This window comes from Tachysurus fulvidraco, chromosome 25 (genome assembly GCF_022655615.1).
Source record: "Tachysurus fulvidraco isolate hzauxx_2018 chromosome 25, HZAU_PFXX_2.0, whole genome shotgun sequence".
Taxonomy (NCBI): domain Eukaryota; kingdom Metazoa; phylum Chordata; class Actinopteri; order Siluriformes; family Bagridae; genus Tachysurus; species Tachysurus fulvidraco.
Genome location: NC_062542.1, coordinates 10,345,817 through 10,364,043, shown reverse-complemented (window position 1 = coordinate 10,364,043; position 18,227 = coordinate 10,345,817). Strand labels below are relative to the sequence as shown.

At 37.4% G+C, this 18,227-nt stretch overlaps 1 protein-coding gene across 5 annotated transcripts in view; it reads right to left on the bottom strand.

Annotated features, from left to right (window-relative positions):
* Positions 1-18,227, bottom strand: part of prkag2a (protein kinase, AMP-activated, gamma 2 non-catalytic subunit a) — an 84,280-nt gene that overhangs the window by 45,629 nt on the left and 20,424 nt on the right. Inside the window, exon 1 of one of the 5 annotated variants that reach the window (XM_027173497.2) lies at positions 6,697-7,270. The exons of 3 other annotated variants lie outside the window; for them this stretch is intronic. In XM_027173497.2, coding sequence (XP_027029298.2) covers positions 6,697-6,796 — 100 coding nt within the window. In that variant the 5' untranslated portion in view covers positions 6,797-7,270. Of the gene's footprint in view, positions 1-6,696; positions 7,271-18,227 lie in introns of those variants that run through there. One more of the 5 variants, XM_047808616.1, reaches the window with a different exon arrangement.

Here is an 18,227-nt window from a genome sequence, read left to right as displayed (position 1 = left end):
TCTTTGGATCGATCTGAGAGTTTTACACTTAGTGGTCTAAATCCTACTATACTTAAAAATAGTTCCAATCCTAATCATTTTCTAGATACAGTAGTTTTGAAGTTCTAATTTTGTCTTCTGGGAAACTGTAGCTTCTTATGAAGAAGCAGTACTAAATGAAAAAAAAATCTTTCTTCAGAATAATAATGCAACATCCTGTTCAAAAGTTTACACCCCATCGGCTCTAAACATGGCGTGTTGCCTTCTTGACTTAAATATTTCCAATACTCATTGTCTAGCAAAAGTACAGTGTTGCATTCTTGAAGCACAGGAACAAGACGATAATTATAGCTCACTGTACTTCACAGCACTCGGCTGTTTGCCTGGCCTGGTAAAAAGACCTGGCTCAAACTCAAGTTTGGCTCTGAATTGTTAGTGTGACAAAGGGCAAACAGGTGTGTCAGAGTGTCCACTCTCCGGAGTGTAATAATGGAGCAGATGGGTGTCTCTGACTGCAGCTTCTGTCTCATGAAACCTGCAGGAAAGAGACAGCCAGCACACACACGCACACACACACACACACACACACAGGCACACACACAGGCACACACACATAGAGAAGAGCAGAACACAATGACCTTTACCTTTCCACCATGCATTAAACTATAGCATCTGTATGTGTATCTAACATCATTAAGGGGAAAAAAATTCTTGCATAGAGCATGTCTGTGTGTTTGTACAAATTAATACAGAATATATTTCTCTGTATTTTCTTATAATTGTGTTAAATCTGTCTTATATGTAATGTATGTTTGCAAATGCAATGTCAGGAATGTTTAAAAAGAGCATGTGAAAATTTTCGCTTTACACATACCCTGTAAATGGAATTCACATTCGCACGAACACCATTTGTGTTTGTGTTTGTGTGTGTGTTCATAATATATTTTTTCCACGGGTCAGCAGTGGAGACCCGACACCCAATTCTGACTATAGCAAATTTCAGTTTTATTCTTCTAAAAGTCTGTTTGAAATCAAAACTTTCAAGTGATTTTAAAAACAATTTACACACACCGAATAATAGAGAGCTCAAAATAATCCACAATAATAACAGAATAAAAAAGACCTTACTTATGTGGTCTGTATAAGTGCTTTGTAAGTATAAATACTACAAACACGTTCAGAAATTCAGAACTATTTAATGACTATAAAGTTTTTTCTTCCTCAAAATGGTTACAGTGCTTATTAGCAAAACAAAGTCCATGTACTGTACATAGACACCAACAGACATCCTCTATTGATGTGTATGTGGTTAAAATGCTTGGTTAATGTTACTGTATTAAGAGCTCTTAAGCTATTTAATGGACATGAGTAAAAGCTTGTAGTTGAATATAGCCAGATATGTGACAAGTCTGACAGGATAAACCATTTTATAGGGTGTAAAATAGCTCAGATCCTTGTGTATGAAACACAGCAGGATAGAGGTTACCTAATACAACACTGGTGTCCATTCATAGAGATGCAGATAACTGTTATGCCACTTTTAAAGGCTATGACAATATCAATTTGTAAAGGCACACTATCTCCACAGTTAAAAATGTTAAAATCTGATATTGCTGTGACAGGATTCTGACAGCCAAAAAAAAATGCAAAGTCACAGGATTGTTCCATACAGTTCACATATAGTTTTTCATACAGTAGTATCTAAAAGGTAATCAAATGGAAAACGATATAGAGAAACCATGTCAGAGTTGAAACTGTTTACAGAACAAACAAAACCATCATGTAAGAGTGACAAGCCATTTGAAATCCTGTTTAGAGTTTGCCAGGATACATAGTGGAGAATAGTGAGATCAACTGGTGAGATCAAACTGGAAAATTTAGCCTTGGAAAAATCAACAGTGCTCATGAACCTGCGAACATCACCCCCACAGTGAAGCATCCTGGTGGTAGCATGTTCAGGGCTGTCCTGTCGCTTGGTTACTTCTCTGTCTAATTCCACATTCCACAATTCCCATTTACTTGGTCACTGAACTTTGGGAAATTATTTTTTTGTATCAAAATATGACTTGAATGGGAATGCTCCTAGTTTTTAAAAGACAAACATGATGATGGTCAGATGTCCACAGACATTTGGCCGTAAAGTGTATAGTCACACTGATACTAGTCCACTTTATTAATGAACCAATAGAACTCTTCATTAATGGAATTAATGTACATGCCTCCACCACTAACTTTAGTTCTTCCTGTTACTAATTTGTATACCCTTAAATACACATCAAACAGAAAGGAGAATATTGAAAGAAAAAATATTGTAAACATTTGATCTTGCTGTGGCTTTGTGACATTGATCAATTCCAAAATTCAATTAGTTCTACTGATGGTATAATAATTCTATATAAATCGTACACACATGCAACCACCTGTTTTTGAGATATGGCCCTAATGAAAATCTCATAAAGACAAATCACACTGGGCAGCCATCACTGCCTTTTTTTTAGAAAGTTTGCAGAAAATATGGTTTGAACAAGTGAGAGTTTTTTACTTTCTTGTGGTGCTGATGTGCAAGAAGCTTGAGGGGCAAAGAAAGACCATTCATAACATCCTGGTTAGGATCATGGTCAAGAAACTGTCAGAGCCAGATATACATATACATATACGTGTGTGTGTGTGTGTGTGTGTGTGTGTGTGTGTGTGTGTGTGTGTGTGTGTGAGAGAGAGAGAGAGAGAGAGAGAGAGAGAGAGAGAGAGAGAGAGAGAGAGAGAGAGAGAGAGAGAGAGAGAGAGAGAGAGAGAGAAAGAGAGAGAGAGAGAAAATACTTGGAGACTCTTTCATACCTTTTGAGCTATGCCAAAGCACAACGCATCAAATGATGGTCAACAGCAGGTTCCACTACTTTCTACCTCCTATAAGAACAGGAATCTGAGGCTACGTTGGGCACAGGCTCAAATATATGACGTTTTATATCAATTGAATCAGGCCTCTCTTTTGTCATGTTTAATACTGTATGTAGCCTACTGCTGTTTTACTATTTAATCTCATGAAATGTATCAATGGTAATAAACAGAAACAAATGAATGTACACTGGGAAACATGAGGAACATGAGGAACCTCAACTTGAAGATAAGCTTAGTTTCAACTCACAAATAGTCAAGACAATGGATAACTTTGTTTCATTTTACAAACTCAGACACATGAGCTCAAATCATATCATGTCAATTTGAGATGAAAATAAGAAATAAGTTCATGTAATTTAATTGGGCTTTGATGTTTTATAGTGTATTTACCATTCAACATTTTCAGTCATCACCTAATTACTCTTTATTTTATCAGAAATTCGTATAATTACATATCAGTACAGTATGAGCTACTCTTTACATACACAGCCTTCTACTAAAAACACACAAAAACATTAAATCCCACATTAAAACATAATGTCTTAATGTATATAGATCTTTGAGATGTTAAATGGGCTTGAGATAAATAAATAAAGCGTTTAATATTCAAACATACTCGTATCCACTCGCATGTAAATAAAGAAATCTACCCTGTAAGGCTTGCATATTAATATGTATAATCAATATGATATTTTGTTATTGGGTTAATGGATCCTTTCATACCAGAAGTGCCACCAAGGACAAGAGATATCCTAGAGCTGCCGTTTGCTTCATCTCTTGACATTTCAGATGCTTAATCAGTGCCATCCAATGGATTAAATTCCAGCTTGCTGGCTTCTTAATTTAGCTCTTGCTGCATGATTCTCCATCTCTTCGTCTCTATCTCCTTTCAAGTGAAAGCTGCTTAGGCAGAGTGAACTGTATAGTACAGAAGGTAAATAGTAGGTAGGCAACATAATTAGTATACTTATTTGTAGTGATCTGTAAGTCTAGAAAGTAGTCGCAGTTAGTTACGTTAGCTAGGAACTAGCTACATCTTAAATAAAGGTCAATTTTACCTAGGGTTATAAAAACACGACGTAAGTGAGCAGTAAGTATAGCAGACAAGTGTTTGATTAGCTTATCCATTAAAATGTGGCCATGTTTTCTTTACAGAAGAGCACACTGAATTAAAAGATTTTAAATCTTAATTTATATATTTTATATTTTAATCTCAGCAGCTACAGCAGCTACAACTTTGCTGTTTTCAAGAAAACCAGGCTTTTCTTTCAAATATAATTTTCCACCTTGACCCAGTAGACTGGGTCTCACAGTGTACCATTCTGTGTACAACAGAAGGGTTTGTCATCATTAAAAAAGAATGAATACAAACTCTTCTGTTGACTGACAATCCCTTCTGTTAAAAGCTCGCTTAGAACCACTAAAATCCTTCATACTTGCAACTTTGAGACATACCCATCAAGACAATGTTTATAATTTAGCATGTTTTTAAAGGTGGGAGGCTTACAGCTTAACGTACAATCTGTTTTAAAGTCAGTTTCTAAATCCAAACAAACTACAGGGTTGGATTAGTGTTCTCACTGCTTGGGAAAATTCCATAAAAACGGAAAACATTTCCAGAAAAGCCAAAGAAGAAAGGCGGCCTGCTGTGTATGTATTTAGCAAAATGACTGACATATTTGTTTTTACTCCAATAGAATAACCAGGTTAGAGTCACTTGTTGTGGAATCCTGGACCACTCCTTTATGCACAACATTTCAAGTTCCTTGATATTCCTACACTTGGGTTTGTGGACATTCCGACTTCCTATTTCCAACCTTTTCTGTGTCTTTTTTACTCAGGTTTTATGTATAAATTCAACTACTTATATTATAACCAGTCTACCACTACTATGCCACTGTCTTCATTTAAAAAAGTATAATTTAATAGCAGCTAACACAAATAATTGAACACAGTTATAGTGGGTGTTCCTAGAAGTAGTAAGAGTCAGAGCTGAAGTCTGAATTGAAGGGCACAGGAGCAGTTTTTCTGTACAGGGAAAAATGAAGCAGAACTTGATAATAGTGCAGACTTGGACAATTAGCATAAAGGTTAAGACAAAATCTCGGCAGGAGGGTGAAGTGAAGGTCAGTTGAAAATGGTGAAGGAGCAAGAACAAAAGGACATGAATAAGTTATTGATGTAAGCAGATTGTGAATCTGCATGCCAAATTTGCTGACTCATAGGCTGACTCAGAGGATTATGGTGATAAAACCAACAAGTGAAGACGAAGGATACCATGTGATGAGTCCAGCTGGCAGATAAAAGCTATATAAAAAAATGAAATAAAGAACTAGGAACAGGAACAGTTTAAACATAGACTTATTATGACTGATGGAAAAAAGCAGATAAAATTTATATAAAACTGGGTAATTAAGTTTCTTAAATTTACGTACTAGGGGTGCGCGGTGGCTTAGTGGTTAGCACGTTCGCCTCACATCTCCAGGGTTGGGGGTTCGATTCCCGCCTTCGCCGTGTGTGTGTGGAGTTTGCATGTTCTCCCCGTGCCTCGGGGGTTTCCTCCGGGTACTCCGGTTTCCTCCCCCGGTCCAAAGACATGCATGGTAGGTTGATTGGCATCTCTGGAAAATTGTCCGTAGTGTGTGATTGTGTGAGTGAATGAGAGTGTGTGTGCCCTGCGATGGGTTGGCACTCCGTCCAGGGTGTATCCTGCCTTGATGCCCGATGACGCCTGAGATAGGCACAGGCTCCCCGTGACCCGAGAAGGATAAGCGGTAGAAAATGAACGAACGAAATTTACTTACTGTATGTAACCATATAAAAAGTATAAGCATGTATTTGACAGCAATTCAGTAGCACACATCCTGAAAAGTGTGTTTTCTTATAGCACCCAGATGGCAGTCCACTTCACCAAACTTCTGCCACAAATTTGGAAGCATGCAATTGTACAGGATGTTTTGTTTGCTGTAGCATTACATTTCCCATTCACTGGAACTGAATGCCCCAGAGATCAAACTGAGGCCAAAGGTTGGTGTTGAAACACTTAAGTGTCCTCCACAGAGTCCTGAACTCAACCCCACTGAACACCTTTAGGATGAACTGGAATGCTGGCTGCACCTCAGGCCTCCTCACCGATCAATGACTGACCTTACTAATGTTTTTTGGCTGAATGAGCACAAATCCCCTCAATCACGCTCCAGAATTTAGTGGGAATCCTTCCTAGAAGAATGGAGGTTATTATCACAGAAAAGGGATAATAACCTGTCCAAGTTTCCCCGCACATTCGGCCATATAGTGTATATTGTGTATTCTGTAAATAACATGCTAATGATGTACTGTATATGATGCTGTGTTCAGCAAACTGAAAGCAAAAATGAAAGAATCTGCAATCTACAGACAGGTCAAGCCATTTTCAGTTCCTGATTGTTGAGGCACTTTTCTCCTTTCATCTTGTCATAGGGAAAGTGAAAGCCATGTTCATCAGAGCCGTTTGCAGGGATATAAAACTAAATTGGTGGGGAAGTATACAAACTCAAACAACAGTATGTGACACGATCTTGACTTCTCTGGTGCACATCCGCAATCAAAGAGGTTCAAGGTCTTGTCTAGGGGAGACTTTTTCAGGGTTCTCCCAAAGGAATAAACCAAATACACCTTAAAGATTATATATTAAAGGTTTTATTTACAACAGTGAATCTTTTGATCTCAAATTATGCACAGTAATAAATATACTATAAAGCCTCCAGTAATACTTTCTGGATTCACCACAGCTGTAAAAAACTTGGCATGGCTACAGGATTTCATTCTAAACTGTCATCTTACTTGTTCCGAGGAGGTCATGGGGTTCTGACTGGCGTCTTCCCGTCCTGCCGTTATGATCCTTGCGCTTCTTGCTTCCTCTCAGGCTGCTGAATCTCTTCATGGCTGTCTGAGGAATACCAAATGCCTGAGCAGTGCAGAGGGGATCATACCTGGCCTACGCAAGAGCATGAGAAGTTACACAGCTCAGAGCAGCTTGACCAGGACGTTCCAATTTGCTACCCACGACTAGTCAAGAACGCACAGCAAGGCACCACGAAGCCAGCAGCTTCTTGTGGATAGTGACGGGAACTAGCAACTGATGCCAATAACAGGTACAGGAATCCCTCTTCCAGCTGACAGAGCAAATGAGGGTTACAATGGCAACGAGCTGTTAGGACTTGTAGGCTTGCAGCCAAGCACTAATCCCAAGAGGAGAGAAAGTTCTGAGCCCCCTTGAAGCAAGGACAGCCATTCAGTATTTCTGATTATACCTTCCTCTGGGTTCCTATCTTCATTTGTCTAAAACTCTCATAACTTGGGATTAACGGCTGGCCTCCCTTCAGCAGATTGTCAGATGCAGCTGTATGTATGTGTCTTTAAAATAGCCCAAGTTGCAGAGACACTGTAAAAGGAAACCAACACACACTCAAAGAGCCTTTGTCAATGATTGGTTACAAGGCAACTTCCCTCCCACTTTTAGACACTTCATCAAAGTACTTTGTGTGTGTGTGTGTGTGTGTGTGTGTGTGTGTGTGTGTGTGTGTGTGTGTGTGTGTGTGTGTGTGTGTTTATATCTTAGTGGGGACCAAATCAAATAGATAGGAATAACTGAGACTTTGAACTTGGAGGGACGTTGGCGAGTCACTATGAGGAAATTATTTTCACATAAATGCAGCATTCATTTAACAAAATAAATAAATACACAGAGATTTAGGACTAGGGATTAGCTGCATTAAAAATTATGTCAATGGAAGGTCCTCACAAGGATAGTAAGACACAAGTAAGTGTGTGTGTGTGTGTGTGTGTGTGTGTGTGTGTGTGTGTGTGTGTGTGTGTGTGTGTGTGTGTGTGCGCGTGTGTGTGTGTGTGTGTGTGTGTGTGTGTGTGTTTCATATTACATTGTTTTGTTGATTAAACCACTTTCCTGAACTAATAGTTCTACTGCAGACAGTTTAGTCAAGGATATGAACTGAATTCAGTAAATGTGTCATCCAAACTACAAAATCTAACTACTAAAAGACACAATAAAATATATATTACAGATGCACATGCTTTCTCTCTGAAAAAAATATAAAACACATTCAGAGTATGAACTGTTATGAAATCATACATAAATGATGTCTATAAAGTCTGTGGTACATATATTTAAAAAAAAATGGTTACAATATTTTTTTGCAAACAAAACATGTCAACTAGACACAAGAACACACACCTTTTTGTTTTCCCTGCAATCCTGTAAAAAAATACTTTCAATTACACTGTTACTTAATGCAGGACAAAAAAACATGTTTTGTTTAGTACTACAGCTAAAGCAGCACTGGAGGCCATTCCTGCAAGATCAGAATCCTGACCAAAAGCACCACATTGGCATTGTCAAAATAGTCATAAACTACATTCACAGATACATGCCACTATATACTATTGAGTTCAAGGTAAGAGAATGGCTTGTGAATGACACGTCATTAATTTTTTAGACGGGTGCCGCATTATTTATGTGTTGCATTATTCATGTGCAGTGCATTGATAGCTGTTTTCCTCAATGGAGGAGAGCCTGAGAGATCTGATTGCTTTAAAAATAAATATATAAATTAATAATAAATTAAAAGCAATAATAAGAGGGTAAGTCAAATAAAAACCTTAGTCATTTGTTCTATTTTTATTTTTGTATATACTGCCACAAAAGTGTATATTTTTTCTACATAAGATCCATTCACTCATTCACATTGTAATATTCCATATCTCTTTTTGCCATATTGGGAAGCCTTTAACAGTAGATTAATTTGCCAAGGTTGGAAGGATGCAAATTGCCTTATTAGGAACTTTCTAAGAGTCAAAGTCAAAACAGCCAGAACTGTCCAACAAGACGATATGAGTCAGGCAAAAACAAAGAAAAATAAAGTAGGAACTCTGAGAAATGAAATGAGAATAAGGCTAAATATAGTATGTACTGCAAGACAAAGCTGAAGGAAAGAAAATCTAAAGATGCTCAGGGCAAGGAAATGGGACACGCAGAAAAGGCAGAGATGAAGGACAGGAACAGAGGTTATCTGAAGAATATAACTGCAACAAGATGAAAGCAAGCCTGCCAGCTTGCTGTGAACCTTTTGGCACAGAAAGACTGGCACATCAATAGGGTGGGATTTTAAATGCAGAGCCCAGTGGAACAGAGATATTAATTAAGGAAGGATATGAAGCACAAAAACAAAAAAGAGGATAATGTCGATTCGAAATTAAGTGATTAAGCATTATGTATAGATATACAGCCAAATAAAAGTATTCCAGATCTGAGAAATCAGTATGCCTTAGTTCAAATTTGGTGTTCATGTGATCATAGTTTAGAGTCATGGAGAAAGAAAAAAGAGAGAGCGAGAGAGAGAGAGAGAGAGAGAGAGAGAGAGAGAGAGAGAGAGAGAGAGAGAGAGAGAGAGAGAGAGAGAGAGAGAGAGATGGGGTGTTGCTATGACTTCTTTATATATAATTTTCCCTGCTGTTTGTAGCTACAGCAATTCACATGGTCATGACAAACCACAGCCAACATATGGGACAGTCCATTACAAGAGTTTAAAAGAAACATTGCTGTAATGATAGTGATCTGACTTTGCCTGATTAATAAGATCTGTTGCTCATTTCCAGCTAATCAGGAGCTCTATAAACACCAGTGCAGATGTATGCGGTTGTTGTGCAAAAAAATGCTGTCTGAAGTATAAGAAATAGCGTAAAAAGGAAGGATAATCCACAATCAAAACATAAAAAGTTTACACATTTAACAGGTGAGGACATTAGGATAAACAACCAGTGCCTTAATAGAGACAAAGATAACGACAGAACCAAACAAGTTTAATGCCGAATTTATTAGCTTCATTAGGCAAATGAAATTTGTTCAAAGCCTCAAAATATAACAAAACATATTAAATGATTGTAATACATGATCTGGTAGTTTTGTGGTTCAATTCCACTGTAAGTACTGCATCTTCAAATACATACGAAATGAAGCTCTAGCATGCATTAACTTTAGGGTTAAGAGAAACACAAGGCAGTCTGTAGAGCTTCTCTTTCCTCACAATTTTTTTCTGGCAGTATGTAATATAATTCAGAAAGATATTAATCAAAATATTATTACAATAAAATCTGAAACAGTGCCTTGGTGACTTATGCTTTACCGGTATTAATAACGTTTAAACCCATCTGAACAGCCCGTTCTTAATGGTGCCTATTATCCATAGATAACACACTTGGACCAAAAAATGAATCAAAATCCTATATTTCAAAGACAAAGAGACAGCCACTGAACCAGAAAGAGAGCTGTTTATGTGAGCAGTATTAATACAAGCTTGGTCTAATTAACCTTCTTGCTTTCGTCCAATGGCTTGCTAAAGCTTTCAGAAACAACCCTTATCCAAAATGTCCATAGGGGACAGTTTTTACTCCTAAACCATCACTCATGTTTTCAAATCAAAGTAGATAAGGAGGGAAATAAACAGTGATTTCTTTTTTTATTACCGTGCAGGTGAGATTACAAATGAAATGAGATGTTCTTTTCTGCCTATAGCATATACATTAAATATGCTAAAGGCAGGTCTTAGAGTGCCAATGCTCAAGTTCACCTGTTTCTCATGAGTTAAAACCTTCTGGTCTGCATTACAGTATGTTGTGTGTCTCTGTATTCCAACACTGGGCATGACTTTCATTTGAGAGAGAGATATGCCAAGAACAAGGAAATCTAAGAGCTACACTGTTTTATACTGAAGGTCACATTGTCCTTCTGGAGCAAGGCCAGGTACAGTCTGCTGGGCCACTGTTCATTTAGTCACTATTATTAATGCTTAAATAAAAACTTAGAGCTCAGAATGAACTTTACTGATTGTGGCTGTTAGTAGAAGAGGCATGATGTAATAAAAGCAAAGCTATGCAGCATAATGAATACACATGATAAACAAGCAAAGTCAAGCCTTCTGATTTAGGATGTATTAGAGGAGATACTGATGTGAACCCCAGGATCTGTTTTGGATCTAATATCAAATACTTACTATGTATGGTGCACAAGATAATACATTCATACCCAAGGCACAGATTTGCTTTTAAATTTTAGCATTTTCATTCAGTGTAACGTAAACATTTCCAACAAGGTAGTTTAGTGTTTGACAAAAAATCTTTTAACACGCTCTTATTTGTAGTGAAACTTATTTTTTAATAGGTTTATAGCATAACCTGCTTATGAATACATTATTTACAATTAACAGAGATAATAGAAGCACTATACTAACAGAGATTAGAAACACTATACTAACACTTGTAGGGCCTCTCAAAATCTGCCTCAATGCTTCATGGCATCGAGTATACAAGATGCTGGAAACATTCTTTTGTGAGTTTTGTTGACATGAATCACACAATTCCTGCACATTTTTCAGGTGTACATTCATGCTGTGAATCTACCATTCTATGACATCCTAGAGGTGATCTACTGGATAGAGATCAGGTGACTGAAGGCCACTGAACTCATGGTTATGTTCATATTACTTCCTGGTTTCAATACTCAACCAGGCTGTGGCATTCAAGTGATAATTGGTTAATAGTGATGGGCTCAAAGTGTGACAAGAAAACACGACCCATATCATTACACGACCTCCACCAGCCTGAACCATACATCATACTCTGGCACCTACTATCTGTGTGACTCAAAAGAAACTGAATCAAAACAGACTATGCTTTTCCAGTTTTGTTGAGCCTGTACCATCAGAGGCCTGGTAGGATCTTATAGCCCATCTGCCTCAAGGTTTAGCATGTTGTGCATTCTGAGATGCTTTTCTGCTCACCACAATTGTACCTGTAGACTTTCTATCACCTCAAACCAGTTTAGCCATCCTCTATTGATCTCTCTCATCAACAAGGTGTTTCCATCCATATAACACCTACTGACTGGATGTTTTTTGTTTATTGCACCAGTCTGTGTAAAGTCAAAGAGACTTCTTTTGTGAAAATCCCAAGAGATTAGCAGTTATAGAAATATCCAAACCAGCTCATTTGCTACCAACATTCATGCCATGGTCAAAATCACAGAGATCACTGCCCACCTGCACAATTATCTAATTAACCAATCATGTTGTAGTGGCACACTGTATAACAATATACAGATACAGAGCTTCAGCAAAAATTTAAATAAAGAAAAAAAAAAGTGTGACAACTGTGACGTTAATCGTGACATGAAAACTAGATGGACCGGTTCTAGTATTTCAAAAACTGTTGATCTCATTGAAATTTAACACACAACAAACACCACCTGCTCTTTTGTCAGTCTTTAGTTTTACGGTTTGAGTTTGTTGGGACCCATGATAGCCTTATGGTAGCAAGATTTGATGTGTTGTGTGTTCGGAGATCCTTTTCTGCACACCATTGATGTACAAGTGCTCATTTGAGTTACAATAGGCTTCCTGACAGCTCAGACAAGTCTGTTCATTTTCCGCTGATCTCGCGCTCTCTATTCTGTGTAAACTCTAGAGAGTACTGTGTGAGAATTTCACAGGAAATCAGCAGTTTCATAAATAAAAAATAAAATAATGAAAATAAAATAAATAAAAATGAAAGACACAGAAGTCAAACTTCTCCATTCTAACACAATTAGCTGATTCGATAAGTTCATGAAGGTGTACAGGTCTGCATAATAAAGTGCTCAGGTAGTGTAGATTCAAATAGGAGTCAGACTATTCATCTTTTTAAGGAAAGCTTGTCCACACAGGACTTCTATTTCACCAGTCTGTGAGATTTGATGCTTGCTGGACAAATAAAAACCACATAATTAATTATTTGTAGATCAAACCCAGACCCATTAAGACAAAGTGTGCATTTTTTATGAGATGCACTTGTCAAACATGCCAGTTCTTTCTTAGTGAGTACATACAGGTTCCATAGAGACTCTATTGTTGTCCATAAAAATAGCATTCCCTGATAAGGCCTGGCTTAGTGCAAGAATGCATGGCATGATGTTGAGCTATTAATGTTATTTAGACAGTAAAGACGTGCTCTACAGATGTTGGCTCAAGTAAGTGAAAGCAGAAACCCAGGGTTAGGTTTTCAGTACTGATCTCAGCTATCCAAATGTGAGTTCTGCTTTTATCTCTTCTTTTTGCCCCAGAATCAAGATGATATCTGATCTCCCTTCATTCTCAGGAGCCTGCAGGATACTCGGGTGGGTCAAGTATCAAAAATTTACAAACATACAGGGGAGCTGTGTGTGTGTGTGTGTGTGTGTGTGTGTGTGTGTGTGTGTGTGTGTGTGTGTGTGTGTGTGTGTGTGTGTGAGGCCTATTTCAGCAGAGGAAGATGAGTGGTGAGTGCCCTTATCTATTACTCTATGTAAAGTGGAACACACACCACAAGGGCAAATATTAGCTAAAGGCCATCTGTCTCACATTTAGATTAATAGGAACTAATCTACTAGTAACTTGGGAACTATAGTATAGTTTCATTCTAATCATAACCTGAGATCATAGACACTGAGTCATAACTGCCATCAGAAATAAGGATAATACAAAGTAATGTACAAAAATAAAAAATTCCAGTGTAAATATAAAGACACATAGCCATTATTTTTCCAAAGATGGAGACGTGAAGGAAAAACACATGAGGAAGCCTAAGTCATGAGTGCTGAGTATGACAGTCACGCTACAGAGACAAACACTTGATTCTGAAAGTAACTACATGACTGCTTATGTTTTCCAATCATCTGTTTATTTTACTATTGCCTGGTAACCAGGATTGTAAGTGGAAATGCTCACAAGCTGCTGGAAGGCCAGTTTATCAAAAAGTTACATCCATTCACGATCTTACATATGCATGTGCATTAAACCCTGCTTCTTTACTTAAAAATGACAATTATTAATGAGGTTAATAATTCAATTATAATAATTCACCTCAGTTAACCCCTACCTTTAGTTTCAGTAACAAAAAGGAATAATTTTATTTAAAATGAAATTGTCCCCACGAGGTCAAAAACATCAGAGTCTGATCCTTGTGATTGGTTTGCAATAAAATGATACCCACAAACATAAAAGATCACTATCTGTCATTATGCCTCTATCCGTCTCTCTCTCTCTCGGCTAATGGGAAGTAGACAGAGTAGGGTGTGTGTGTGTGTGTGTGGATTCAAGACGTGCTGAGCCATCATGAGCATAAGTAAAATCAGCAGGTGTGCACAGAGAGAGAGAGAGAGAGAGAGAGAGAGAGAGAGAGAGAGAGAGAGAGAGAGAGAGAGAGAGAGAGAGAGAGAGAGATTTTTACTTTAATAATTAATTATCGTCAATTATAAGATTAATTATTGATTAATGTCTGCTCCTCAATCAACCCCAACCTTAACTATAGTAGGAAAAAGGAAACACTTTGGCATTTTATTAAAAAAAAAATTTAATCTGTTCCAACAAATGATGCCCACACACACGTCAAATCACGATCTGTCATCATGCCTCTCTCTGTCCCTGTACATCTGTCTCTCTCTGTCTCTCTCACACACACACACACACACACACACACACACACACACACACACACACACACACACACACACACCAACAAGAGTATACTGTAACAAGAGTATAACAGATACCCCAGGAAGACTTGAGCTGCTTAAAAATCATCGGGAAAGATACAAATCAGAGCAATGTACTAAATAATTATACCAACGGCAAAGAAATAAACGAATTAATAAAACTAATAAGCCATCATTTCTATGTTTTGTACTCAGTAGCCACCTGAAATAACATCCCTTAACACTATAAATGAACATTTTCCATTTTTTTAATGATCACAGCTGTATTTCACTGTAACCGCTGCAGTACCACCACAGCAGTGTAGTAATAGACATGGGCATCTACTGGAATGAAAGAAAGCTAATTTTAGTCTTATATTCTGAATTGATCTTGGTGTTAAAACCTTACATTTATTTCTAGTTGTGAGCACAAATGAATTGAAAAAAACAAATTTAATCTTGAATTATATCATCCTTGTGTGTGTGTTTGTCTGTGTCCTTTGGCTTGTTTTTAATCAGTTACTTCAACACCTTTTTTGGTATCTCCTGCAGCGTTATGTACTTTATCTCCCTCTACTGGGAAATAATGGTTTGGAAGGAAATGTGGCTCATATTTCTACCTCTGAAAGACAAACTTAGATAAAACTTTTCAGACAGATTGTGAACCACTTGGTGGCTCTGTGAGCATACAAGTATTTTGTGAACAACAAAGCGAGGAAAAGAAGATCAAACTGAGCAAGTAAATCAAAAAGAAAACAAGCAAGCACTAACTAGTTGCATGCTTGTATGCATTCTTAAGTTTTTCAAGGCCACATGAGACACAAAGGTCAGGATGCATCAAGGAAGAACGTACTGATTAAGCAGACCTTCTTCATCTGCTCTCTGCACCGGGTGTAATGAACATGTTTATAGAATGTGATTACACAGTAAACACCAATAACATCTAAGCATTGCACTTAAATTGTGGTTATTCAGTATAAATACACATACATTATTTTCTTTATCATCCTCTCTTCTGGATTCCAAATATATTTCACAGAACCTCCCAGTTCAGCTTAATAAACATAAATAAACTATACAGATATTGGGCTCATCATGTAAAGTGTGTACGTTATTATGCTATTTGTTACTGCCTTATTTATAGTGCTTTTTTTTTAACTGATCATTCCATCTACAAAACACATTTTAATATTTGATATAACATTTATTTATAGTCCTACATGATTTAAGATATAAAATGGTTTATTCAATGGTTTGGATTAAAACCATTCAATTCAAGTGAGAAGTCCAATAGTTTAATAGTAATAAACAGCACTGGTAATGATGATTTCACCTGTCGCTTAAAAAAAACAAACAAACACCACATCAAACACCACAGACGTCCTGGTAATGCTTCAGAAATAGTGGGGACCAAAAGCCCCAGTGAAAGTTTCCTCATGTCGAACCTCTTCTAGTGAAGCATGTGTTCAGACAACACTTCTGGAATGCTAGCTCAAGTGCGGTCATTAACGCAAACAGGAGCATCTGAAATTCTAAGAAACTCTGAAATTTATGAAAACATTTGAAAGATCCGATGACATTTTAATTCATATGCTGTCAAATATCTTATTTGTGCTAAAAAGAAATTGTTGTATGATTTTCACCAGTGCTCCCAGAGCCCATTGTAGCTCACTTTGGAATCATACACACAGTCATCCGTGTGCTTTCTTGGCACCGCCTTGTGGCTCTGACGTGGGAATTAGAGGATCACATGGCATCAATGCTTTCACAAAGCCTGAAGTGCAATTACTCAGGACCATATGGCTGAATCCAACCAGCCGTGCATGAGCAACAGCACAAAGCCTTCTTTGCTCTCTTGCACCTCCTTGTGCCTGTGACGTGAGACATTGAAGATGACGCAGCAGAATGTTATTTTTTCAAAAGTTCATGTTTTGGAACAAAATTTCTGGCCTTTTTAGCAATAACTGTAGCCCATGTAGCTCAAATCCAAATCTTTCATTTGATGAAGAGCTTTTTGAGTTCTACATGGATGAAAATAAAGTCTCTGCCTTCTGTAGGTGTATGTGAACGAAGGTAATGTAAACAGCCTTTTGAGCTTCTCAAGGACGTTTCAAGTGACTGAATAACCCTTATAACAAGAAAGAAAAAAAAAACAGACAAAAGTTCCCACATATTGATGTGTATCAGCATTAGACTTAGAGAGAAATGCATCCATCTGAGAACAGCTTGGGAAAATGTGAAAAACATACAGCACTCCCAATCTTACACTCACTGTCCATTTTTTTAGGAATACTTATACATATAAATGCAGTTATCTAATAAACCAATCATGTAGCATCAGCACAATAATACAGTTATAGTTACAGTTAAAAACAATTATACAGAGCTTCAAGTAATGTTTAGGTCAAACATCAGAATGTGAAAAAAATGTGATTTGACTGCGGCATGGTAGTTGGTACCAGAGAGGCTGGGATAAGTATTTCAGAATCTTCTGGGAATATTTAACCACACAATGGTCACATAGTGTGAATGATCTGCATGTTGTGGAAGTCCAGTGGTTAAGGCATTGGACTACTGATCGGAAGGTTGCAAGTTTAAATCAGAGTGAGAATAAACTGCCACTGTTGGGCCATTGAGTGAGGCCCTTAACCCTGTCTTAAAAAAAAAGACAAATACTGTAATGTAATAAAATACCTTGCTGATGAATATCTGAGCAGACAAGAAGCCTATAGTAACTCAAATAATCACCCTTTACAATAGTGATGAGCAGAAAAACATCTCAACATGCACAAAACATCACACTCTGTGTGACAGGTGGATGATCTACAGCAACAGAAGAGCACATTCCTTTCAGCCAAGAACAGGATCCATCACTACAGATTCACCAGGTTTATTTTATTTATTTTTTCAATCAGGAAACCTGATGTGGTGTTCTGCTGTTGTAGCCAATTAACCTAGGTTCAATTGTTGTAAATGTTGCAAAGCTTTTCTTGCTTACAACGATATTAAAGAGAGATTATTTGAGTTACAATATTCTTCCGGGCAGTTCGAACCAATCTGGCTATTTTCCTCAGACCTCTCATAACAAAGTGTTTCCACCCACTGAAGACTGTTCCACCCATCTGCAAATCCCAGACCAACAGTTTATGAAGTACACAACCCTATCTGGAGACCAACAATTGTGCCACAGCTAATGTCACAGAAATAACACATTTTATACATTCTTATTTTATACATTTTTATACATACTTTTTATACATTCTCATTTTATACATTCTTGATGTGAACATTACCTGAAGTTCTTGACCTGTATCTACAGGAGCTTTACATTGTGCTGTTACACAAGTGGTAGATGATGCAAGTGTACCTAATAAAGTGAGCATGTACCGCAATTGTTTCTCAAACTCTTCATTTCATACATGTTATGTCTGATGTTTTACATGCAATATCCAATAGCAATGCATCTTGCACTCTGTCAGCTCTTCCTCCATGTAATCATTCAGTAGTTCTCCCTTTTCATATACAGTAACTCATTATATAATGTGCTGAATATACACAACTGCAGAGAACATTAAACGAGAAGTCATTTCTCATCTACTGTATGATTTCAGTATGTTTGTTTCAACCAAGGTTGTAAAAACACAGACGATGAGTTAAAGTTAAACTAAAAGAAATTGACATTAAATGTCTTGGTAAAGTGTTGGGCCACCATGAGCCAGCAAGACTACTTAATTGTACCTTGGCATAAATTCTAGATACGTCTCTGATACTGTACTGTACCATTCATCTAAACGATATTCTACTGGTGTTTTGA